The sequence below is a fragment of the Diplotaxodon limnothrissa genome, linkage group LG10, assembly GCF_057381915.1.
Source record: "Diplotaxodon limnothrissa isolate DT_005_m linkage group LG10, D_limnothrissa_male_GT1.1, whole genome shotgun sequence".
NCBI lineage: Eukaryota > Metazoa > Chordata > Actinopteri > Cichliformes > Cichlidae > Diplotaxodon > Diplotaxodon limnothrissa.
Genome location: NC_140605.1, coordinates 20,450,365 through 20,476,477, shown reverse-complemented (window position 1 = coordinate 20,476,477; position 26,113 = coordinate 20,450,365). Strand labels below are relative to the sequence as shown.

Genomic DNA, 26,113 nt, shown 5'->3' with positions numbered 1-26,113 from the left:
AACCTCCTTTGGTACAATAGTACAAATGTCTATTTTTGCAAAAAACATCCAAATTATAAACAATCCCATTTCATTTATATGGTGCCAAATCACAACAACAGTCACCTTAATGTGTTTTATATTGTAAGGTAAAGACCCTACAGAACTACAGAGAGAACCCCACAATCAGACCACCCACTATGAGCAAGCACGACAGTGGGAAGGAAAAACCCCCTTTTAACAGGAAGAAACATTAAGCGGAATAAAATTCTCTACCGGGGTCTCCGGAGATCTTAAAATGAAACAGTTACACTTTTTCCATTTCATATCCATACATAACTGTATTTCCTATTTCATACAAGACACCACAGGACAAAGAAATATTAAAATTATTTTATTACAGATGATTCTTTATCCAGTAGCCCTCTTCCAACAAAAAATAGTAATTACAAACAAAATATTACATTTATCCCCTAAACTTTGCCTTTGAGTTTCATTTATACATTTTACTTTGTCATCTGTAAGGAATATCTTTTCTCTTCTGCTATGCAACATTCAGCTTTCTGCACAATCTATACATTTAATACAGTTTAATACAGATCTCTGGACCAGGGAGAATAAAACAGCAAGATCCACCAAATGACAGGAGATAAAAGGAATACTGATAAAACAGACTGTACAGAGACATAAGCCTGCCTCCCACCTACTTTCAGCAATAGCAGTCACCTCCTCCCCCAACCCAAACACTGAGAGTTGGGGGGGTGGATCACAGTAGACTCTTTAATCTGGTCAGTCACTTGTGCAATCAGTGCAACTGATCCAGTTCAGAGTGACCGAGGTCTAAAGGTAGACTGCCTCGCAAAACACCTGGGAGTTCTAGTAAACACAAGAGAAGGTCTAAAAGTCCACCGCTCGTTTGGCCCTCTGCAGACATCATCTGGAAATTAAAAACACCCCTTCTGGCATAAAAACACTAAAGAGCTGGGGGGAAAGTTGGTACAATGGCATACTGGCGCTTTGTTTCTGAGCCAAAAAAGAGATTCAAACTATTGAGTACAGGTTGGTACTCCCCCCCACACCAAAGGCAAATCATTAAGTGCAGTGTGAAAATGGTTTGTGTCGAACCATAAACAAACAGGGCTCTTGGTGCACAGATCAGAAAATGTAAGGTCAGTGGACCCTACAAGACAAAAATGTTTACTGTCTACAGCAAGAATCTGGAAACAATTTTAGCCATTTCAGATTTTAACACTTCTTTTTTTTCCTTAAATAAAATCTTTAAAAAGACTTTTCCCCCTCATGTTATAACCTTTACTTTAGCTCCAAGTCCTTTAAAAACCACCAAGATATGAAGCAGAGAGGCTGAGTCTTCACTATGGGGTACAATGTCAGTAACACATAGCCAGTGCTCGAGCAAAGGCTCCACCTAACTAGTTTTCAAATTATGTGCAAAATCATCCTCATACACTACAAAACAAAGTGTTGCCGTTTACTCGAGGCAATCTGACCTACAGTTGTGTTGTTATCATTCACAACAGCATATCTGTAACAAGTTCGAGAACTCGCAGCTGCAAATAAGACAGTGAAAAACTCAGCAGCCGCGAATCGATCCATCGTTCAACTGCCGCCGCTCTAAAGCCACGCACCGCTGTGCCTGCATCGCAAGTTAACTCGTCTCTGATTTGTCGATTCGATCTCCACATGTTCAGATTCAAAATATACAATATTAACACGCTTTTCCTGTACATTCCACCTCTGCAGCAACATATAATGCATAAACTCTGTTTCACAATAACACTTTCCACCTTTAGCTTTACATCTCTATAATCCTTCTTTATAGATTTATAACATTTATATATATTTCTTTCTTCCTTTGTTTTACTTGAGAGAGCTCTTTCCACAAAGATCCAGGTGGGGAGCGAAGGAGCGAAGACCAAAAAAACCAAAACAAAAAGGAGGCTCCAGAGGGGAGGAAACTTAGGCGGAGGGATGCTGGGGGACAAGATCGGTGGTCAGAATGTGACATTGTGGTCATCAGGGGTGAGACAGAGCGGGGTGTCAGACCGGGGAAGGTTGCAGGGGCATGGCAGCGGAGATCCCAGCATCACCACCCATCCACTCTTCAAAAACGTTCAGCAGTCACCAACCAAGCTGAGGGCTAGTGAAGCTCCTCCTCACTCTGTGTTCATTTGTTTTCACTGTAGGGTCTTATAAGGTTTAAAAATAAATAAAGAAAGAAAATAACAAAGAAATAACAAAAAGGCATTTCGGGCAACTGTGAATAATAATACTTCCCAAAGCTTCACGGACGTTTTTATACATTAATAAATTTGCCTGCTGCTGCTGACTGTGTTGCCAATTTACATCCAACTCAGCTCACAAAGGCTAAGTGTGCTATTTTCAACGCACATGCATTTATAAACCAGGCTTACGTAATGTTTGCCTGGGCGAATAAAATGAATAGCCACTACATGTTTGTGTAAATGTGTCCGATTAACAATTAAGAGTGGGTGAAAGCCTACGCCAAAGTGCAAATCAAGACATTCAAGGCTCTAACTTGAGTGTTCTTGAGGTAGGCCAAAAGGCTTGTGTCATTTTTTTTCTCTTTTCTTGTTGTTCCTAACTGCATAGTGCATCACTAAAATGGTGCCAAATCAGATTGAAATTGTATTGCAAACAAGTGATGAGTGAACACCAGTTTTGAAACTGTTCAAAGTTGAGGTTAGGTGCTGCTGAAAACCCATCTCTGTCATAGGGCCTGCAGACTAATAAGGATCCAAGTGCCCTTCAGACTGGCCTTCCACTGGGCAGGTGTGAGTGAAGGCCAGAGGCCTGTGGAAACCCAAGAGCTGAGATAACGGAGCTGAACACGAAGGACAAGTGGCTCCCTTGGCCACGTGGCATTAATGTCCACTGAACTGCCTTTCTCCGGCACAATGTGTTTCACTACACCACAGTATTGTTGGCATGAGTAGCTATAACGACAAATCCAACTCTGCACCTTTACCTTTGGCAGCTGGGCTCACGGTCCTCAAGAAACCTGCATGGCACTCGCACCAGAACGTACGCAGCTTTGTTTTCCATGAAAATGATCTCGCTGAAACTTCTCACGTCAAGTCAGCTGGATTAGCTTTGGAGCTGGAATTAATACTGTCACCACAACTGTCCCCCTGCACTGCAGCTAAACAGTCAGCAACACCCACAGCTATTCACTTACAACGACCTTCGCTCTCTTTCTCGGTCCATTAACTTCCTCAGCTGCGTCAAGCGTCGCTTGAAACAGTCCTTCCGTTCTCTAGTCTTCCCCCAACTACACATAAATAATCTAATTTAACTTTTCATCAGTTTAAATCTGGTTTGAAGGACAAGCTCAGCACCTTTGTGCACAATCGGTCCCACTTGGGTTTAAAACAATACTGTGAAACAGAAGATGGCAAACAAACCACTCTCAATAGAAAATTAACACACTAGTTTGGGATTGTGGCAACAGAGACTGATACGGCAGTAACAAACACACACAGCAGTGTATGCTGCAGTAAAAAAAACAAAAAACAACAAGAAAACTACTATTGCACTACTGTAAATGGCCCTCGGGTATCTTATTAGTCTCAAGTCTTCTGGGTTTCCACAGACTGCTGCTAGCAGTACACTGATGTAGAGCAGTGGTGACAGGAGAGCGGCTGGGCTCAGGTAAACCCAGCCTCAGTACTGTGCAGTGCGAGATGTACTGTGGTATGTGCGTGATGCGTGTGTGTACAGTTATCTCGGAGCGAGATATTAGCTTTAAGACAATTTGTGTGTGCGTGTGTATTTTAGGTGTATGACAGGTGGGATCCATTGGAGATCTGAGAGGTGATGCTGGCGCTCCTGCTCATGCCCTGTTCACTCCTCCCCCCTGATGACGTCCTCCTCATAGCCTGCGGGCTGTTCCTCACCCCTCCCGCACCTCCTTGGCTACCCCTCTGACTACCCCCACCAGGGTGGTGGAGGCTCCAGGGTGGTGGGCCCCCAGCCAGCATGGGGTGACCCCAGGACTGCTGTGAGCTGGAGCCCCCCTGGTGATGACTATGGTGACTGCTTCCTCCACCTCCTCCCGGCCAGTGGCCTCCCCCCTGAGCCCCCTGGCCTCCTCCTCCTCCTCCCCAGCCTCCCTGAGAATCGGGAGCCAGGTTAGTGAGCACCATGTTGCTGAAGCCCAGTCGCATGGACTCCGAGTCAAAAGCCTCGATCTCTCGGGCCTGGCGCTCCAGCAGTGAGCGGATTCGCTCCAGACGCTCGTTTTGCAGGGAAAGCATTTCCTCCTCGATCTGGGGACATAAACACAATGTGACACCGAAGAAAAAACAGGCAACTACATTGTTTGTATTACTGGCCAAACGTATGAACAATCCCAGCGTACTAAAGATAAAACAAACTGTATGTGCAACACCTACAGAGAATTGGTACATATAAATGCAGAGGTAACCGCAGTCCTGTCACTTCCCAACATGCACTCAGCCACATCCCGACATTAGACAAAGGCTATTCTTACTTTCTGCTCCAGCAGAGCCCGCCGCAGAGACACCCTCTGCTCCAGCTCCCTTCTCTCCTTGTCGTGCTGTGCGTCTGTCTGCATCTTGATTTTGCTCTGGTAAGCATTGAGCAGCTCAAGCTCCTGCTGCAACTGCATCCTCAGCACCTGACACTCCGCCTCCTGAGCTTCATCCAACCGCAGCTAAGGGAGGGAGCAAAGAAACAGACCTACATAAACGGGTTCTTCTGTGGCTGTTATGCATTAAGAAAACATTAAAGATGCCCTTCACAAATATATTAAACAAATTAGCTTTGAATAATCTATAGATACATTTTCACTATGTTGCTCAGAAATGACTTATGTTTGATAAATGTTGCAGATCTTCCTTTATGAAACTTACAGCCTGTGTGGAGAGCATTTCATTGATGGAGTGGTCATACTGCTCGGCGAGGATGGCCAGCTTCCTAGTCTGCTCCTCCTTCAGCCTCTTTAGGACAGCCTTGTGGTCGGACTTGGGTGTCGTCTCGAGCAGATGGTTCCTGAGGGCCTTGTACTGCCGAGTCTGCGTTTTGCAGGTCTCCTGAAACTGCTTCTTAATCTGAAGCTCCTTAGACTAAAGGGGAAAAATAAAAGTTGAATGAGATGAGAATAATTCCAGTTAAGTGTTGATAGTAAATTATTTGTTAAAGGAAAAAGAAACAGTCCCCATCTTTCTGTGTACCTTCAGGCTTTTGGGCTGCTGCCGGACCTCCATGACATGCTTGCGCCTCAGCTCCCTCTCCCTCCTCTTATTGTACTCCAGCTGGTTAGTGAGCTCTGTCTGGTGCTGGGTGCGTATCAGCTCTGCCCGGGCCTTCTGGATTGTTGCCAGATGCCTGAACTCCAGCTCCTGCATGGACTCGTGATGCCTCAGCAGCATTGCATGCTCCAGATCCTTCTGCGTTTGACGTTTGTTCAGCTCCTAAACAAACAAACAAAAACTCAAATACGTATCATAAAACTGTGATCTAAAGCGAGACTGTGTGCTGCTGGGTATATGTTTCTCCTGTTTCTCTCCACACCTCTCTGGCCAGGTCCTGCTCCACATTGTGTCTGGCGATGAGGATCCTGCGTTTGAACCGCCTACACTCCAGCTCCAGATACTGCCTCTGTCTCCTCAGCAGGTTAGCCTCCTCCTCAGCCTGGAAATAAACATTATGGTTTTGTAATAAATAACCATAGAACTCATACTGCCAAAAAAAATAAATAAATAAAATAAATCAAAGAGACTCGGCAAATAAAGCTTTGTGGGGCAGACGAGTAAAAATCTCACTTGTTCTTTGAAGGGTACATATTGAGCGATCCTCACCTGGAAGTGTTGGATGTTCTCTTTCTGCTTGGACAGCCACTCCTGCTTCTCTTTTTTGGGTGTTGACTGGTTCTCACTCAGCTCCTGCCACACAGGTGTCGTTTAGCTTTTTTTTTTTTTTTTTAAATATGCAGGGATTCAGTTTGACACAAAAGCGTTTGAAGCCCTGCATTCCTTAACCTGCGCCGGTCAAAATTCACATCTCACAAATAACTATTTAAACCCACCTTCAAGCAAAAATAAATGAAGCGTGTTCCCGGTCTTTGTCTTGGATGATAATAAATTAAAAATATTTGAGTTCTCGACTGAAGTGAAATGTGTTTTTGTTTTTACCCTGCTAGCAAAATGGGAAACGGGGGTGAGATCCACTGTACTCATGTCTTAATCATCCGGGCCACATGGACTTTAGGCTGGAAAATTACGAAATAATTCTCAATTTTCAGGAACCATTTGAATTTCCTCTCTTGCCTAAAATGGTGGAGGAGTCATGGTAATGTGAAGCGCACATGGTAAAATCTAGGCAGAGCTGATTTTGTTCAGACAGCAGTACCCTGTGAATGCTTTATGAGACATGGCAGCAATCTCCTTGTAAAGCTCGTCTTCTCTTCTCTTCAAACCCATTACAATTATGTCTCTTGCACAAACGGAGTTACAGTCATTTAAAAAGCACTTGTAAATTAGTAGATGGTGAGCTAATAACTCAATAAAACTGAGACAAACATTGAATGAAAAAGCAGCCAATGTCCAAAGAAAAACTGAAAATCTGCAGAACCACTGAGTCAGACCACATTGATAAATTACAAGTCTGGCTCAGTGGAAGCAAAATATAAAGAAATGAGGGGTGACTCAGGACTTTTGTGCAGTACTGGATATTGTAAATTTACTAATTATTATTTATATTAAATTATAATTTAATTATAATTATTTAGTCTGATAAACAGGCTGCATTTATTATCTGCTGAGGCGGATGTGCGTTACCTCTTTGAGCTGCTCTTTGCGTAGTTTATACTCCCGCTTTTGCGACTCCAAGAAGCTGCTGAGCTCCTTCTTCTGCTGAACCTGAATGTGCTGCTGGAACTTCTTCTCATCGTTGGCAAACGTCTTCAGCTAAATCGAACGTGAATGTAGTTTAATATCATAATGTGAGCATTTCGCTGTTGTCTCTACAGACTATTAACTGTGTTTTTCCTCTGAATTAATATTTTAGTTTCGTTTGTCTACATACGTCTTTTTCCAGGGCCGCTTGGTGTTTTTTAAGCAGCTTCTCCATCTCCTGGGTGAAGTTGTTCCTCTGACTCTCCAGCTCTTTGTCCAGCCTCAGCCTGTGCTCATCCATTTCCCCTTTCAGCTTGTTCTCCAGGGCCATTAGGTGCTTCTGATGTTGCCGCCTCATGCGTTTGTATCCTGACATCTGCTCCCTCAGCTCAGAGTCCTGCTCGTGTTCTTGCATCTCACGTGTCACCTACAATATGACGATGAAGAAGAATTATCAGAACGTTGTTGTTACACTAGGACATTCCACTTATCTGATTAGACACTTGTGCTTGTGAGTGGTAAACAAATCTACTCGCAAGTCTCCACCAAGGAATTTTAAACATTTGCTAAACATATAACACATAATATTTCAGTCCTTTTGTCAAATCAAAGGAAGGTTTATTAAGCAAATGTGTTCTTACAAGTGATGCTGTGCGTATAGTGGCAAAGTGCTCTCTGTTGCGGTAGTGCTTCCTCGGGGCCTGAGCTGGTGTTGGCTGGGGCTCAGTGGGCTCACTGGTGGCCGCTTGTTCCAAAGAGAGACTCTCTTCTTCCTCCTGGAGGGGGGTAAGACAACAGAATAATTGAGAAGATACACTACACAGTGTAACCGTGGAAAGAGCACATTAAAGACACTTGGAGCATTGACATGTATGCATGGTCTGAGAGAGTGAAGTGACGTAACTTGAGCCCAAGCTCCCAGCAAAGCCATGTGAGGCTTTATTATAAACTGAGATCAGAAGAATCCACCTTTAAATTGTTAGCATGTGTCCGAGTCGTTTCACCTACCGGTTTGAGGTGTATGACTGAGCTGTTGGACATGACTGTGTGATCTCCTTCCATTAGGTCCAGCTCACTGCGGCTGTCCTGGGCTGCTTCATTCAGGCTGTTGACAGAGCTGCTCTGGGAGCTAGCGCTGATAGACATGCTGGGGATGGACTGATTACTGCCAACGCTATTCACCGTTCCTGTCCGACCTCCACCAGGCTCCAGGTCCTGAAGACAAAGCCGAAAGAGTGGCGCAGAGAAAGACGGCGTGCGAGGGAACAAGAGGAAGAACGAAAGACACAGGAGACGCAGACAGACATGCATACAAACAAGGCATTTAGAGTTACTGAGGAAAGCTCTTTTAAAGTGGCAAATTCATTTGTGTGCCCACATGAAGCCTGTTCTTGTCACTCAAGTTTGGATGCTAGCCAGCAATCGTCCACACACCTCGTCTGCATCCTGGGCTTCTGAAGTGGGCCCATTGTGGGCCTCCTGAAGGAGGATCTTCTTCATCTTTCGGTACTGCAGGTTATCCAGCTCTCGTACGGCATCCTTGGTTCTCTGAATGAGGTCCATCAGCACAGAGTCTGGACGCTCACGTTGCAGAAACTCGTGCTGTGGGGCGGTGAAAGGAAAGTTACTTGCATGTCCATTTTTAACTGGTAGGTTTGAAAGTAACGTGACAGGAGACGGGGAAATAACATCAGAATGACATCAGAGTACATTTCAAATATTATGAATGTGATGATGGGATATTCAGTACTGCCAAAAGATATTGAATGCAAGTGATGAGGTCATAGCCCTGGGATTTAATGGGAGGATGACTCACGCCAGGCAAGGTTGTCTCATACTATGCCCGATCATTGCTGTTCCTTCTCCCTATGCCCCTAACCTCTATGCTGACCTGCACCAACAAAAGCCTTACAGCCCAGGCCTGGGTATACTGCTTCAGGATCAGCAACTCAAGAGCAACCACACCAGTTAAATTGGGGACAAAGGTGCTCAGGCATTGATTGATTAGTGTCAATCTAAGAGTGATGATCCCATTGGTGTGTGTTTACGCCTGAATATTAATATGTATATTCTTTGTCTGACAATGACACAAATTAATTGTTTTCAGGCAAAAAACAGGGGAAAATAAGCTGCATGTGTGAAGAGTCTTTTCTTGACTGATCAAATATATTTACATGTCAGAAGTTCTACTGAAACACAAGTGAAGCTTGGATTTTTACACTGCAGTCTCATAACATTAGATGAAATTTGCAAGTTAGCGTATAATAATAAGTTACAGTATCTGCAAACAAAAGAAACACCTACACGAACTGCTCTGTCATGGAAAGCTCCCAGCACACAGTTCCCAAACACATAAACACTGCACTAATACTACTGACAGACTGTGGATTATCTAGGAGGGAAGTAATTTCACAAATAAAACTGCTGGAACTTAACTTGCATCCTCTGTAAAAGCAGAGGGCTAGCCGCTTGATTATTATACACCTGTGACAACAACACTGAAAACACCTGAATTCAGAGGTCAAGAGGTGCAGCTTAATACCTTAATACTTTCCTGTCTTGTCTCTCGCCCCTCTTGGACATCACATTTTGGGTTGTCTAGACCAAAATACAATATTTTGCTCTACAGGGGCCTGATATCCACTTACGAGGACGTTATACTGCCACTGTTCTATCAAAATTTAAAACAAATGTCCTAATATGTGGATCTCATTTTTCTCAGAAACAAAAATCAGGTTAAAAAAAAAAAAAAAATTGAAAAAAAAATCTGGTAATTCTTTGTTTTTACATTCATCAGGTCCCAATCAGCCCAAATAGCAAAAAGAAACTAAGAATGCCACGAAAGAGTTCGGGAGGTTAAAGGAAGTTTTTCCTTCCCACTGTTGCCAAGTGCTTGCTCATAGGGGGGCGTCTGATTGCTGGGATTCTCTCTGTATTCATTGTAGGGTCTTTACCTTAAAATATAAAGCCCCTTGAGCGGTTGTGGTTTGGCACTAACCCTAAGCCCAAGATCCTCAAAAGGAACATGTGTTATATTAGTTAGTCAGAAATAAAAGTTAACCCTTAATATATAACATTAAAATCCCAGAATGAGTGCCACAATAGTTAAAATGTCAGCGCATAAGCTACTATTACATTTTGACAATGACTCTTCCTACCATGTGCCTGCTTACCAGAACCTCCATGTATAAGGGGAAGAAATGTGCACAAGAGCAGATCATCCAGACGACTGTCTGTGAAGCTATGACAGTTATGACAGCTAAGAATAATACCCAAGTAGATAAAGTCACGCATTTCCTCGTAAGATTAAAAGGCATTTGCTAGGCACTTTAATGCTGGGCATACACTGTGCGATTTTTGGCTTATTTTGAGCCGATTTTTCAGTCGTGCGACCGTTTTGGTTATCGGCCCGAGTTTCGCCTTCATCGTGTGTCGTGCATCGTGTAGTATACGTGGGGTAACGAGAAGCTTTTCTGTTATAACCTTCATTTTATGGACGCACAGTGTGAGCACTCAGATCGCATCATAGCATCGGGCTGTATAGTGTGAGACCCTGCATCATGACCTACAAACTTCTAACCCCTGCGAGTCAATCGTGCAGTTTGAGCAGAAGCTGAATAAGGCGACTGAAGAAAAAAACAAACAAAAACAAACAAACAAAAAAAAAACGCAGTGTTTGCTCAGCTTAAGGTGGTTAAGTTGGGCTACAACTCACATACAGGAAAACCACACTAAGCAGCAGCTAAAAACACATTTCAGCTGATCTTGATATAGGCACAGTTTTAGAAGTTGACATTTTAAAAAAAACCAAAAAAAAAAAAAAACCCAAAAAGACAATGTGCAGTGTTTTCATACCCTAAGGGCAACTTCCATTAGCAACAGAGAGTCTATTAGCAGGCTAAACGACAGCTGCTCAGTGACTTAACGATGGACCCTGAAGTCACATCTCCATAGTAATTACAGCAAGCTCTGTGTGCATGTGTGTGTGTCTGTACATGTTTTGGTTGTGTGTGTCTCTGTCAGTTTATCCGGAAACGGAGGATTAAAGAATCAAAATAGAAGCTTATGTGAGGAGAGAACAGAGTGCAAACATCACAGGGAGCTTCATCAACAGAGGGCTCGTCAGTATCACATCTTAGCACAGTGACCCTGCTGCTCTCTGTCTGTGTTGCAGTGTACGGTACATCAGCACATGTGCGCACACTTACACCCAACATGTCGTCAGAGTGCGGTCGGTCCTGGGGGATTTTCTGAAGGCAAGAATCGATAAAGTTTCTAAAATCTTCTGACCTGGAACAAAGACGAGGAGAAGAGAGACTGTCAAAAAACAACGACACAGAGAGTGGGCATCAAAAAACATACATCATTATTTCAGCTACAAAACACTAGATATAGATAGAATAACTCTCTGCTGGCATCCACAAAAAATATACACCTTTGTTTCACATCCCCAGCAGACATCTGAATTTAACTACACAGACGATAAACTGTGAGTGCATGTGTGACACCTCACCATTCACTGGACTGCAGCGTGGGGCTCTCATTCTGCGCTATGTGGTATAAGGCACTCATTGCATTCATGTTAAACAAGGGAGGCTTCCTCTCCGCTGGAACAGAACGACATCAGTCAGACACCAATTTAATTACAGGGTGACTGGTATGAGTAAGTGAAGGGTTAAAGCTGCCTTTCACAACTGATGAGAAGTAAAAAAAAAAAAAATACCCAACTGTGATCAGTAAACACTACTGATGCAACAAAACATCACAATCACTTTGTCAGGGAAAGAAAATCCTTAATCTTTCATTTCCAGTAAAAGTAACTTTCTCCTGCTGTTACATTTTTATTGATACAATAGAGGTGGCGTGGTGGTACACTATTAGCACTAGCACCACACAAGTTAAGATAACTGTTGATTCTATATTGGCCCACGGGTGTGAGGTAGATAAAGTTAAGACACATAGAATAAAGCACTGTATGAATGTCTGGTTAAATGTGGGTTGCAGGTTAAAGTGCTTTGAGTTCTCAACAAGACTAGAAAATTAGCTTTATAAATGTCAGTTCAATCATACAAACACACTGTCACTCACCTAATTCTATACAGGTAATCCCTAAGGACCAGACGTCCACCTTTCCATCATACTGGCCTTCATCCATAGCTAGAATCACCTCTGGGGCCATCCTGGATAAATTCAAGGAAAAACATAAATCAGGACAAGGGATCAGACAAAAAGCCACATAATATAAATATAGGGTAAATTAATAGTAAATAAGGCAAGGTCAAAATCCTGTTACTGATTACAGTATCAAAGCATTTGACTATATCAGCAGGCATGGGTATGAATATGAAAATATACAATCAGTTCTGCTCAATCGCTGCTTTTAACAGACACCCACTTAAAGAATCGATAAATTCAGTTCTGGTTTATGCACGCAAAACATACACACACGCACGCTTACACTTACACTTTAACTTCATACAGATTTCACTTACCAATATGGCGTTCCCACAAAAGAGTTGGCAGGTGAGGCAATGGAGGCAGAGCCAAAATCTGCCAGTTTGACTTGGCCAGGCTCAGTCAGCAGGATGTTGCCAGCTTTCACATCCCTGAGAGAGAGAGAGAGAACATCACAGCATGTGGATAAGTGGAGAGATGTAGTGTTTACAGTTGCTTCCTAAGATACTTAAAATATCATAAAATAAAATAAACAGTTGATTGAGGACCTCACTCACCTGTGGATCATATTATGGGAATGAAGGTAGGCCAGCCCCTGCAGAGCACCATGTGTGATGGCAGCAATCTCAACTTCTTGTAAAGGTTTTTTATGAACTGCAGGAAAACAACCAGAACAATGTGAACTCACTCAAATATCCACATGTCATTTAGAAGAGTAAAAACAACTGTTTGCTTCTCACCTTCTAGCAGGTCAGAGGCCGAGCCAAGACAGTACTCCATCACCAGCTGGAAACATGACATCATTTTAAGAATAGCGGTGCTAGGCAGCGTGAGATTATGCATGCCTGTAAGCTAGACTCACCCATGCTGTGTGCTCACGGAGGTAACATCCTTTATATTCTATACTGTTGGGGTGCCGGATCCTTTGGAGGAACTTCACCTCCTTTATGATGTCCTGCCATTTCTGTTGGTGAAATAAAAATTTAAATGGCAATCGTTGACTGGCTTAACGAACCAGAGGTGGCTGTGTCTGCAGCAAAGTTACTGATTCAAGAAAGTGAATTCCACTTTGCTGGAAGCTCAGAAACAGCACAATGTTCACCTATAACGTTCTTTTTATATTTGGATTTGGATTATTTGGCATCAATGCTTCATGATTTGCTGCATCAATTTGTGTTTTTTCGATCTATTTTCTGGCCACAATTTTCTCACCTCATTAGACTGTTTGCCACTGTAGGACATCTTTTTAATTGCCACCACCTCATTTGTGCGCACATCCCGTGCCTGGGAAACGAGAAGGACACTGTTGGTACATGCTGCAATCAGAACATACACTGTAACATTAATTATCTGCATTTGACATGTTGTTTATCAAGATCTCTTTAAAAGATGGAAGTAACTTTCGAGTCTGAAAAATGAAGCCAGGAGTATGTTTAACCTGCATTCTCCATAATGGCCAAAAGGCAGGGACACCTCTGAGGACATTTACATCCAAATAAACACTTTCCTGTGGAGTTTATGGGCTCAGTGTTACACTATTTAACTGATTTTATCACTTTTTAAAGTGAACAGGTTTTTTTTTTTTTTTAAACCACTCATCTAATCCAAAGTGACTCTGTCTTTTGTTTGTGTCAGAGTAAAGATGCAGTTCTCTTACAAAGTAGACGGCGCCAAAGCTGCCATGGCCAATTTCTCGGAGGTCGGAGAAAAGCTTCTCTGGATCTTCTTTGAAGAAAAGCTCAGCCACCTCCGGATCCTTGAGGCTCCCTGCCCTTACGGAGGAGGGCATCCTGGTTAATGTAGTCCCTTATCACCCACGCAAAGGCGATGGGACTATCTGGCTGCTGAGCTATGGCAAAGCAGCTGAAGATTCATCTGCGGTAATCGATGACCCTAAGGAACCAGTACATGGGCGCCTGCATGGACAAAAAATGAGACAGAGACAGCGAGATGTGTTAGCAAGGACAAGATGAAACACATTGATCCTGCAGAGGAGGAACAAGAGTTTGACGATACCAGCAAGATGAGTCAAAGACCTTCAAAGAGGAAAGAAGGAAATCTGAGCACAACTTTGACCTAAAAGAAAGCAAAAATGAAATATTTTCTCAAACGCTTGTTTGCTCACAGGGTGACAGGGCAAGAATATAGCTTTATATTTCATGAAAAGAAAAACACAAAAGACCGAGTTGGTCAGAAAGGTCACCTCTGAACTATATTATACTTGGTGATTTTGGCCTTCAGCTACTGACACTAATTTAACCGCTGAGTCATCACTAGCACTGCCTCAGCAATTACTGTAGATCTTTAAACTACTGGGATGACTGGACAATACAAATATTCCAACACAAGAATTGATTTCATGTCCACTGCTATGAGCTGGCCTGCAGAAATGAAGGGTAAGCTGCACTGACTGATCAATCCTGGCATAGGGCTAAATATTTGCATCATCGGACTCACAACTAACACATTTACATATGCAAGATTAATACTGTTTACAAGCCTCATTCAAATTATGTACAAAAAAAAAAGCTATCCAGCTGACTGTTAAAAAAAAGAAAAGAAAGAAAAAGAATTGGGAAACAGAGTCCTCAAAGACAATAAATATTCTGGACAGAATGAAATACAAACTGTTAATATAAACATGCTTAAGTAAGAAAAACAGAGGTCTAGTCTTATTCTATTGGATTCTAGTGAATAGAGATTCAGATTTTTCTAATTCTGCCATAATGAAAAAAAGCAAATAAGCTTAAAACTTTGCTGTTAAGCAAACTTTTAAGCTTCATCAACAATAAACAGGGGTCAATTTAACTATACACGAAACATTTAATATACAGGTATTGACATTTTGCATACATGTGACCACTATCCATGGGACATTAACTTCTAAGCCAGCAGAAGTAGTTGAAGTTTGATAGCAGTTGCTGGAAAAATAAGTGCTCAAGCCCCATTCACACCTGTCAGTGACTGCTTGGCAACCACCCGTCGCTACCAAAAAGAATGCATTCTCCAACCAGTTGGCAAAAACCTCCTTGTGATTGCTTTGGTTGCTACCATATTGTGAGATTGCCTGTAGATTGTATCAATGTGACAGACTTGTCTACAAATACTGGCCAGCCGCTCTGCTCTCACTTTGGGAGTGTGGGACACAACCCGGGAATGGAGAAGGTTTGCCTTCAAAAGTAAAAGTTGCACCTTTTGAAACATGTTGACTACCGCGCTAAGGCACAACTTTTATTCTGAAGCTAAACCTTCTCTACTTCTCATTTGGCTGGTAGTTAGGGAGTATTTGAAGACAAATATGGAAAGGTTTTTTTGGTGCAGCACCTTCTTTGCAATCAATTTCACCGAGCGACAGCCAACAAACTCCAGGAACCACTTGCCAACCAGTTGTGGAATTAACATTGTTCCATAGCAACCAGTGATTATATCACATGCAATATGGTAGACAACTCTTAAGCACATACTTGACATCATGCATGGAACTTCAACAGCAAGGTTTTACTTGGTGTGAGATGCTAATGTGAACTTGTGTGAATTTCCCAAAATACACATGACATCCAGTCTCATGTTGGTCAAAGGGCCAACAGGAGTGCTGGACTGCCAAAGAAAAGCGAAACTATGCATTAGTGTTCCAATGAAAGGCAGTGCATAACATCTTCATGTCATGTGCTGCCAGTCAAGCTCATCAACATTTTTCAGTAACGATATGTAGCATGTACACAACAACATCTACATATGGCAGTTTTACCGCATTAAAAAAAAAGCAGATGGCACGGCCATGTTAACTTTAAAGTTAACGCTTAGAGATGTGATTACACATGTACTGTGTACTCTGAGATTTTGGGGATTTTGTGCGTGAAAGTAGAAAAGCTTCAAACCAGTGTTGCTGACAAATTAAGAAAAATATCAGCTCTAAGCTAAAAGCTCGTCGCAAAGTCAGAACGATATACTGACAAAGCATTCAGAGCAGCAGCAACAACCAAAAATGTTAACAACAGTCTGCTGTCAAAGTTTTCTGTGATTTTTTCTAGCAGACATGTGACTACACTTCCTCATAAATGCACCACACTGATCTCACAGATTGCTACAATGCACGGCTACAACATTACATGCTAACAAGCCTTTTATTTCTATTTAACATAAGCAATATTAACAAAGTCATTTATATATATTTAGTTATATATTTAAAACGGACTAGAATGAAACCATTTTAGTCATTACATTAAAAAAAAATATAAAAAAAATAACACATAAAAAACATACAACAAAAACCCAAATAAATAATCTACTCTTAGGTTTCTTTTTTAATCAAAATAAATTATTATTAAACTTATTAGATGCATAACAATAACATTATTTTGGCAAACTATACTTATAGAAGTGATACTTGGCGGCACTTTCTATAGGTGAGTATATTTGGTAGTGTTGAATGGCAGCTTTGAAACAAATTTTATTCTCTCAACAGTTTAAAAAAAAACAAACAAACATCTATTAGCTTAATCTTTACCTCACCTGTTTTCTTACATCTGTGCAAGACGGAGCTGCTTGAGCCCCATACTCAATAAATGCCAAACACAGAAGTATTGCGACCAGAAATGAACACAGATGCCTCATTTTGCTGAACCTCTGCACTCTTTTTTTGATCCACCATCTGTCTTTACTGTACTGATGAAAGTAGCCATAGAGCCCCTCACAGCTGTTAATGTTCGGTGATAGTACTTACTACCCTGCATTACTCAGCATACCCTTTAGGCCTCACTCACACAGCCCTAGAGATCTGTTGAAACCAACTGGCAGGAACTGGTGACAAGGGAAAAGTATGGTTTCTGGAACCGGATGGTCAGTGGTTGCTGAAGGTTGCTGGCATTCGCTAGCATGAAATTGATGACAGAGAGGTATACGGTCCTGTACTGAAAATTGCTTTACATTGCTCTGGTCACTAGCAAGTTGCTGTGGTCATCAGTAATTTATATGGAAGATGCCATCTTGTTTGGAAACATTTGGAAACTATTCACCGAGCAATAGTGTGAAAGGTGAGATACAAAATGGAAAAGATTCTCCTTTAAAGTAAAATTGCTTGGTTCTATTGGTAAGGCACAACTTTAACTTTGAAGGCAAACATTTTCTGTTTCTGGTTTGTGTTGTGCCTTTTAGTCTCACTCCCACCTGGCAAGTATTTTCCAAGTGTTTGCAGACATGTCGCCCTTTTTTCAAGTGCACCTAGAATACATGGTGTTTGCAGACATGTTGGTATCTTCCATGTAAACTACAGAAGGCCACAGCAAAGTAATCACGAATCATTAACTCAATAACCAACCAGGGAATACATATTACACATTAATACACAACAACTGGTGTCTAGACCTGTGTGATTAAGGCTTTAGCGGTGTTATTTGGTAAATGTACAGTTACTAGTTTTCCAAACTATATACATTGTAATTACTTAAATTTTCCATGTTAAATATAATTCAGTGTAAATGAATTATATATTTTTTAACCACATTAGAACTGTACCTGATAAATATGGCCAGTTAATGCAATCATTGTCTCAGTGGAACCTTTAAAGCTACAACTTTTGACTATTCACCGTCATGGTGGTATTTAAAAAATGTGTGCCATCCAGGAAGTTAAAACTGGTACATCTAGTATACCGTCTAGCAGTTAGAAAGGTAACCGAAAGGTAATACAAATGTAACTACATAATTTCTCAATAGTGTTTTGCAGTGGTCATTTATTACAATGGTAATTTTTTCCCCTCTCATGCTAGATGCTTTTCTATTCACATAATTATTACACTTTAAAATGTAAAAGATGCAGGTTTTCTGTTAGTGTAATGAAGCATAACTTAAAAAACAGCAGTTAAAATGGTTAATTGCAATTAGGGCTGGGCCATATCATACCGTTCACGGTAATACCGATATAATGTTGGGCAAAGATAAGAAAATGAAATATCGCGATAGAATATGGGTAAAACTGCTTTGTATTTTTGTATTTCATTGTGGAAAATAATAAATATATTAAACACTAGAATATGGGTAAAACGCACATGCGCAGTGCCTTTGTTTTCATACGCACATGGCGGAAAAAGCATGGCGGCGACGGTCAGATACACAACAAAGCACTATTTTTGGTAGAGCATGCTAGCAGGCCGTCATTATTACTGTGTTGTTTGGAAAATACGGCACACTTAAAATCAATCCTTTGATTTTTCTGAAAATCGACAGCGCCCCTTATAATCCCGTGTGCCTTATGTATGAATTCTGGCTGTGTTTACTGACCTCGAAACGATTTTATGTGGTACACGGCGCTCGTAAATCTGTCAAATGTTTTAGTACGACTTTGCTAAGCTACAAACCCACACTGCTTGATGGATTGTCGGAGCATTACGGCTATCGTAGGCAGGAGCCTATATATATGTATATATTTTAGCATTAGGGGAAATACAGAAACAAAAGGAGCAAAGATTAATTCTAATTTAAATAACACTGCAGAGAAGTGCGAATCAAGCACTGAACGCTGTCACATGACTAAATCTGGAAAAATCTGAGCTGCATTGCTAGATGTGTGTAAGCACATGCAATTATTAAGAGGAGAAGTGCTGGACACTGTTCTGCTTTACTGCTTGAGAAAATGGATTCTCTCTCGAAGAGTTATGCGAATTGATTTCCTCTGCACTGTAAAATTCACCATGATGCCTAATGAAGACGCAAGCAATACACAAACCTGAGTAGCAATGGGTGTGATTGAGAAGCGGGGGGAGAGAGAGAGAGCGAGAGAGAAATGGAGAAGGATAATAAATAATCAAATAAGTTATTGATTCCATAGTGAATTTCTCTCAGCTCCACAGGATTAGCTACAGTGGAGCAATGCTGTGGCCAGACGGCTCACCAACAGCAGAGAAAAATATGTACAGGATGTTCCAAAGAATTTTAATAGAAGCCAATTGAAACCCATCCTAAAACATCCATTACTACAACATAACACATTTTAATTACTGTTATTAATTAGACTCCAATTAACCTTTTTTTATTCTTGAAAGCGGATGATTCATAGTCTTATTTGGCAAGCTGCAATTACACCAATAATGGCTTTGAATACAAAATGTAATACCAGATTAAGTATGAAGGTTAACATTGCTCCACATGTTCTGGTAGCCACCACACTAAACATACTGTTGGAGCGATTACTCTTCCTTAGTTCCTCAACACATCCATGTTACACCCACATGCTTGTGTTTAGTTATTTTTGGGCGATTACACCCCCTCACTGCCTACTGTACTTGACTGGAGTTATTAACCAGAATACCTATGATCACCTATGGATATGCTTCCCCCCCTCAACAGAACTGCTGGAATTTAATAGTTTTGTTACGTTTGTTATATATACACACATATTCATACAAATGGTGCCTAGAAGATGCTTTATGCTGTACTGTTAAATAATTCAAAATAGGAATGCACTTAGTTGATACATCTCATGACGTGATCATGTATCAGCCTGATGTAACTGGTCCTAGTGAACTCCTCCTTATTCATTTCTTAGAACATTCTCAAAACACACGCTTAATTAACACACAATAATTAAAATCTTCTCAAGCCCAAAAGAGAAGCATGATTGTAGTTACAGCTCATAAACGACCCCAGTCGAGGTACTAATTTTTAAAAATGAAAAATGAAATATGTCATGTGTAACTCATCTGTGCTTGAACCAGTCAATAAACTGAGTTCATGCTTTGTTAATTACTCAGCCGCCCCATTAAAAAGAAAAACAATAACAACAGCACTGCAACATCATATAACTGTTTGTTCAGAAAAAATGTTAATTTAATGAACTGCATGTGATGTTATTAAAATGGCTTACACGTAGAGCTGGGCGATAGAACGATAACGATATGTATCGCGATATAACTTTTACTCGATAGAGAAATTAAGCTATCGCGATAGACCTCACCGCTCTTGTCCTCTTAAAAAAAAAAAAAAAGGTCAGCCAATCCAAATTAAGTAGTGCAGAGCCGAACCAATCACAGCCGCAGCATCACGTCGCGTGGCTTGTTAGGTACAGCACAAGTGCCAAGCCGCACGTGTGTTTGTTTGGGAAGCAGCCAGCGGGTAATGGAGCCAGCGTGTAATGGAGGAAATGAGTGTGCCGACTAGAAAAATCAACCGAGCGTGACCGAAGAGAAAACAGATGATGGTTCCAATGCCGGAGAGATTGTCGAACGGAAGAGCCATAGAAGTTCCGTAGTGTGAAGGTATTTCGGCTATTTCAAGTCTGACAAAAAACAGTAGCATGCACTGTAAATTGTGCCGAAAGCAAGTCTGGAAATACAATGAACTGGTGCATGCGTCACACTGTGCGCCACGTTATTGTTTCGGTGAAATGAATTTCTACAATACTGTTAATTCTACTCTCTGCAGTGTTTAAATGCTTACATATACACACAGTTACTGTCCGTCCACACATACGACTCGGTTCTGCTTCTATGCCCCAGCTTTGTTTACTTTTCCCACCGAGGCTTCTAGACTTCTGATTGGCCAACATTTCTGCACGGTTAGGAATCTAGCGCCACCTGCTGCTTTGGCATGTTCATAGCAGCGTTTTCCTTCATTTCTGCCTTTATGTGTGGACGGGATTATTTTTTAAAACGAAAACGGAAAATCTCCGTTTTCAAAAACACCCGTGTACGTGTGGACGTAGCCTCAGTCTCTGACTGGAAGCGCTAATTCATCATTCGGCTTTTGTCAGACTAAAGTAACTGTTTGAAAAGCTAAGCTATACAACAAGGAGAGATTGAGAATTTCCTTTTAGTTCTCAGTTTATTTGATATTGACAAAAGTTAGTCAGTTTTGTCTGTTCTTCTGTAAAACAAACTAAGATTTATTTTTAGAATTAATATTTTGTTTCTAAGTGGAATTGACAATTTAGTCTGTTTCGTTTGTTCTATTTTGAAACTTAAACGCTTTAGCGGCTGCCTTTTGTGTAGTTTGCAATATTTGCCTTTATTTATCTGAAAAAGTCTCATGTTCCTTAAGTACATCTACCCTGTTGAACTTATTATGGGAAATAAATATTTAAATAAAAACAAGCTGCTGATTATTTCACATTTTACTTGTGAGCAACGGCACATTTAAATCTTACAAATATAGTTATTTGGCTTATATCGTGATAGATATCGTTATCGCCTGAAATGAAAAAAACATATCGTGATATGAAAAAATCTCATATCGCCCAGCTCTACTTACACGCAACATTTGTATCCCTCTGGGATGGAGGGTGGGGTGTCCAAGCTCCTGCCTCCCAGACCGATTACAGATTGTGGCTTGCACTGAGTAGAGGAAGTGAACGCTCTCTAGCTAAGCTACCTAATGTCAACAACACATCTCAATTTCTCGTGCCATCGCAAAGCTGGTGATGGAGAGGAGAGACGCAGTGACCAAACGCTAAGAAGACTGAACCATCCAGTTTCTATCACAAAGCTCTATTTACACCCCTCCAGTTGCGACAAGTGTCAGGAGCGTCAACGACATGCCACAGTTACTCTGAACAAGAGAAGGGAAAACAAATGCATTTAAAATGGCCCCTTTAACAGCAAATACGGGCATCCACACACCAAAATACTCATATGTCTCAGTGGATGTGGTTCGTCAAACCGGATGGGCTCCTTGGTCTAAGGACTTTTTGGATTTGAGAATATGCATAAGTTCTGATAACATTAGATTACTACCTAATCTACAGGTCACATCTTAAATTCATCTGATTCCTGATCCATTTACTGTGCTGAAATAAAAGCAGGTCTCAATGGGTTATCAACAACAGAACAGGTGTATTTTTGGAGTCTGAAAAGGCATACAACCCGAGCAGGAAAAATGGGCTTGCGTGTGACTCAGGTGTACAAAAGCTCAACTGCTAGAAGTTTAACGTCATTGCTGTGTATTGCACAACTGTCAGAAAAACATGCTAGCCCTAATATGAAGAGCTGATAAGCTCTAAGGCATACACTTTCATAGTACAAACTACTTCTTCATTCACATCCCTTACTTAAAACATGGTCAAATAGACTCTTTAAACCTTCAGTTAATTGTAATCAAAATAATTAGCAAAATCTGAGAGTAAACTTAAAGATTATGATTGGTTTTAAGATACAGGATGCACAATGTCAATCTTGAGACATTTTTGTCTCATTTTAAAGTGTGTATCCTCAGTTGATCACCTGAAAACAATAAAATAAATGTGCCTCCCTACCCCCGACTTCTTGCTCTCACTCTGACTCATCAAATATGTTGTTGGTCTCCAAGTGTTAAGCAACCACCCTCAATTACAGACGTCTCCCCTTATTTCTCCTTATTATGGAAAAAAGAATCTCATTAAAAAATGAGTCTTATTATCTGTGTCGCTGACCACCGCTGATGTCAAAAGATTTTTTAAAACACACCCATGATGCACACAGATGTAATATATATTTTTAAAAAAAGGTATAGGTGCTACGGTTTACATCTCCACGATCATATCATTTTTTCCCCTCTCTACCATACTACTGAATGTTGAACGCCACAAATGGAACCTGAGGATCACTATCATGGTATCACTTATACCAGCTATAAAAAGATTAAATACAATAATAAGGCACTGTACAATCAATAAGCTAAGTAAGGTTCATGGTATTACATGTGAAAGCGTATTATATATTATTCACTACAATAAGGCAAGACTACTACTGGCTGCCTTTGATCTCAACTTGAGCAACCACTGCAGGCTTTGCTCTGGTGTCTAATCCAGTTTTCCTGAGGGCGCTTAAATCCATTATGCAGTTTGCTCATATTCAACATCACCCTGATATAACACTGGCAACAACTTTTTAAGGGCTTCTCCAGCAATCAAGACACTGGGCACCACTCACTGGTTTGTAGCTTGACAGTGTGAACGCACTGTTGTTCTGACAGTCATGCAGACATGTAAATGAACAACTGGCAGGTGATCAGATGAGACCAAGTTATAATGAACCTGGAAAGCAGACAGACAGGCAGCCTGCCAGAAAAATTAGTGATCAGTGAGTAGCAGAGAAAGTCCTGTTACATTGCACACAAAGATCTAGAGAAGGCATGTCAGCCACCAAGCCTGGGACATTTGAGAAATCACCCCAAACAAAGCGCAACGCCTTGGATGCATGATGAACTTGGTGCCACAACTCCGGCGTTACTGAACCACATTCAGTGCCGTGTTGCCTCCGTGTGCGGCTGGTCCTCTGTGTAATGCATAAGTTAGGCGACAAAGACGCAGATAAGCCAGGCAGAAGGGAAGCTTGCCGAGTAATATCCACTGTTACGCAATATCAACACTGAAAACTGAAGAATGCGATTCACGTCAATGCACTAAAAAAACAAAACAAAACAAAACAAAAAAAAAACACACCAGCCGCCGACCGACGTGAGCGCTACCCGTTCTCGCACACGGCAACGATGATTTGTCAGACTGTGCTGGCCAACGCCGCTTGTAAACACAAAGCCAGTGAAAGCATGCGACATACATAGGATGAGCCTGGACCAATGTCACCTACCGCTACACTGCATAGCTTTTCAGACAGTACGAGGTCCCTTAGAGGTAAACAAACTTGTCAAGCAGACACCCTCCTCTCCTCAGAGGCGAGTTTCACTCAGTGTTGCCGTACAGCCACAGTGGACAAAAACAAAACGAGGGAGTGGCACTGCTTTCAACCATAGTTGCATAAAGCGGATTAGCATGCTAAAGCAGCTAGCTAACGCTGCTTAGGTAAAGCAATCTGTGCCCATCCTTTTACTACCATGATAACAACTCTCGATTTAGCTCCCCAGCATTTCCCCTTGTACATTTGGATCAATTAGAGACATGTCACATCGCCATTAAAAACATACTGTCTTCACACTAACAATGGGTGACTCAACTTGCCCAATAAGCGGGCTAAAAAAATCTGTTGATGTGACACACTGTAGAAGTTGTGACAGCAACTTTTGGTTAGCTGGAAAATAGCATCCTATTTGGCTGGCTAACTCGTAAGATAAGATATATTGAAATTAAGCTCCGTTGCAGTATATAGCGTTGGGAGAACAAATCAACACACACAGAGTAAACGTTAGCAGAACGCTAAAGTTGGTTATCAACTCACCTTGTCAAGAAAAGAAAAATGAATCCACACAGGTTGAGATGAAGTGGGGGTATGAACGGCTGCTTAATCCGGTTACTCGGAAACAGAGCAGGGCAAGGTGTCTGTGGCTAAATCACGGGCAGGCAAAGCAATCCGGGCAAATCAGAGTGCGGAATTCGCTAGCCGATAAGTTAGCAATGCTAATTCGCTAATCTAACCGCATAATTGCCCTACCCAAATACAGACGGTCATTCTGCCCAGTCCGATTATTCTCCTTAGCAATAACCGATTTTCGTCAGCAAGTGAAAATAATAAATATTTATATGAAAGCGAAGCAAAGAGCTGAGCTGGATAACGATTGACTGCCAAGCTTAAACTGTCACAACGAGCTGCAGGAAAGGCAGGCAGGGTACTGGCCAACCAGCTAGCTGCTAACGTTAGGAAGCAGCTAGCAAAGTTTCTTTACAAATAAGCAGTTCCCCAAAAATGGCGGCGGAGAGAATCACCTCCCTTCCACCGTGAAGGAACCGAGGAGATAATGAAACAAACAGGAGTCCGAGCGGCTCAGGAGCCAGCTTTAACTGAAGCGAGAGTACACGTGTGACAGTTTTGGAGGTGGGGGGGTGGGGGACTCGCCGAGGTTGTTGTCCTGCTGCACCCCGCGGGCTAAATGTTGCCCCCTCTCTCCCTCCCTACAGTTTGCTTTGCCATCCAACAACTCCAAACACAGAGGTGTGTGTGGATGGAGAAAGTAATACACATAATGACTGTCAACATTCCCTTCCCCGCGATTTGTTCGACCTTATGCACTTTCAGACACTGAGCTGTATAGCTGTGTAGCTATATATATATAAAACATTTGTTTGTCTGTGGACAACAGACCACGTCCGTGGAAAAATGGAAAGAGTAGAGTTTATTTACGAGGACTTAATTCTAGCATACAGCTATGGAGAAATTGTGCATAGTCTATTATAATGACATTATTGTGTAACTACAAGATTCCCCTCCTCCCCAGTTTGTGCTCTGTGAGATTTACGGAATACTCCGGGTCGACCTGGAATAAAATACGAAGCAGGTTCGTGCAGATGACAGATGATCAGTCATGCTGTGTTTACATCAGGGGAGCAGCACACGCGTGGGTTTTTATTTACGCTGCCAAAAAACAATGGATGTCATTCAGATGTTCCAGCTGTGACGTACACAAAGCTTTACCAATAATTCAGAGGAAGCTCACACATGCAGCAGTACTCCGTACTGCGATATAGGATGTATATGCGCTGTGCTTGGCAGCAGAGAGGTTAAAGATGGACATTCCACAACAGGCTGCAGGCTGGGAAGCCAATCAGCTTCCAGAGCAGAACTCAAAGGGCTATGATTGGTTGCTTGGCATCCCTGTTGTCATGATGATGGGAATCAGGTCCTGCCTGTGTGGTCTGTATCCAGGCGCAGAAGTACACTGATACAGATGGATAGGCTGCAGATCTCGCAGGCCATGATGCGCAGATAAATCTATCTATCTATCTATCTATCTATCTATCTATCTATCACCCCCCCCCCCCCCCCCCCTCTTCACCCACCACTCAGAGTGTAATGACGCATTTGGGTTTGTTCAAACTAGAACTGAACATATTTGAGATGTGTTCTTGTGTAGAGATGCACTGAAGAATCATCTGCCCTCATGTTTCCCAGAGATACATGCACAAACAGATGCTTGTGGTCATGTGGCAGGGACTACCAGGAAGCACCCCCCCGGGCACTCATTTTACACCGTTGCTACTTAAAAGTGCAGTAGCTGAATTTCCATTTACACCACAAATTTAAAGTTATACCACAGTAAGTCTATAACTATGTAGACTGTCTTCTGGGGGTGTCTGAGGATTATGGACATTACATCTCTTTCCCCCTCCTAGAGATTTCCAATTTATGTTGTTTATGATAACTGATT

The 26,113-nt window shown here is 41.7% G+C and overlaps 1 protein-coding gene across 1 annotated transcript; it reads right to left on the bottom strand.

Moving 5' to 3' along the window:
• Window positions 1-399: 399 nt before the first annotated feature.
• Window positions 400-24,775, bottom strand: LOC146624339 (serine/threonine-protein kinase TAO1-like). The gene is made up of 21 exons (XM_085364554.1): window positions 24,190-24,775; window positions 13,708-13,966; window positions 13,263-13,334; window positions 12,913-13,014; window positions 12,791-12,836; window positions 12,608-12,704; window positions 12,368-12,481; window positions 11,964-12,055; window positions 11,389-11,482; window positions 11,084-11,165; window positions 8,310-8,477; window positions 7,884-8,090; window positions 7,517-7,651; window positions 7,066-7,302; window positions 6,819-6,947; window positions 5,841-5,924; window positions 5,554-5,673; window positions 5,214-5,453; window positions 4,893-5,105; window positions 4,511-4,693; window positions 400-4,286 (listed from the first exon to the last, which is right to left on the bottom strand). The coding sequence occupies exons 2-21, from the start codon at window positions 13,837-13,839 to the stop codon at window positions 3,792-3,794; spliced, it is 3,042 nt and encodes a 1,013-aa protein (XP_085220680.1). The 5' UTR covers window positions 13,840-13,966; window positions 24,190-24,775; the 3' UTR covers window positions 400-3,791.
• Window positions 24,776-26,113: the final 1,338 nt, after the last annotated feature.

Coding starts and splice junctions, on each gene's coding strand:
- LOC146624339 (XM_085364554.1), bottom strand. CDS start 13,839: ATGCCCTCCTCCGTAAGGGCAGGGAGCCTCAAGGATCCGGAGGTGGCT. Junction 8,091..8,309: donor AAGCCCAGGATGCAGACGAG/GTGTGTGGACGA, acceptor CTTTGTCTTCAG/GACCTGGAGCCTGGTGGAGG. Junction 5,454..5,553: donor AGCAGGACCTGGCCAGAGAG/GTGTGGAGAGAA, acceptor TTGTTTGTTTAG/GAGCTGAACAAACGTCAAAC.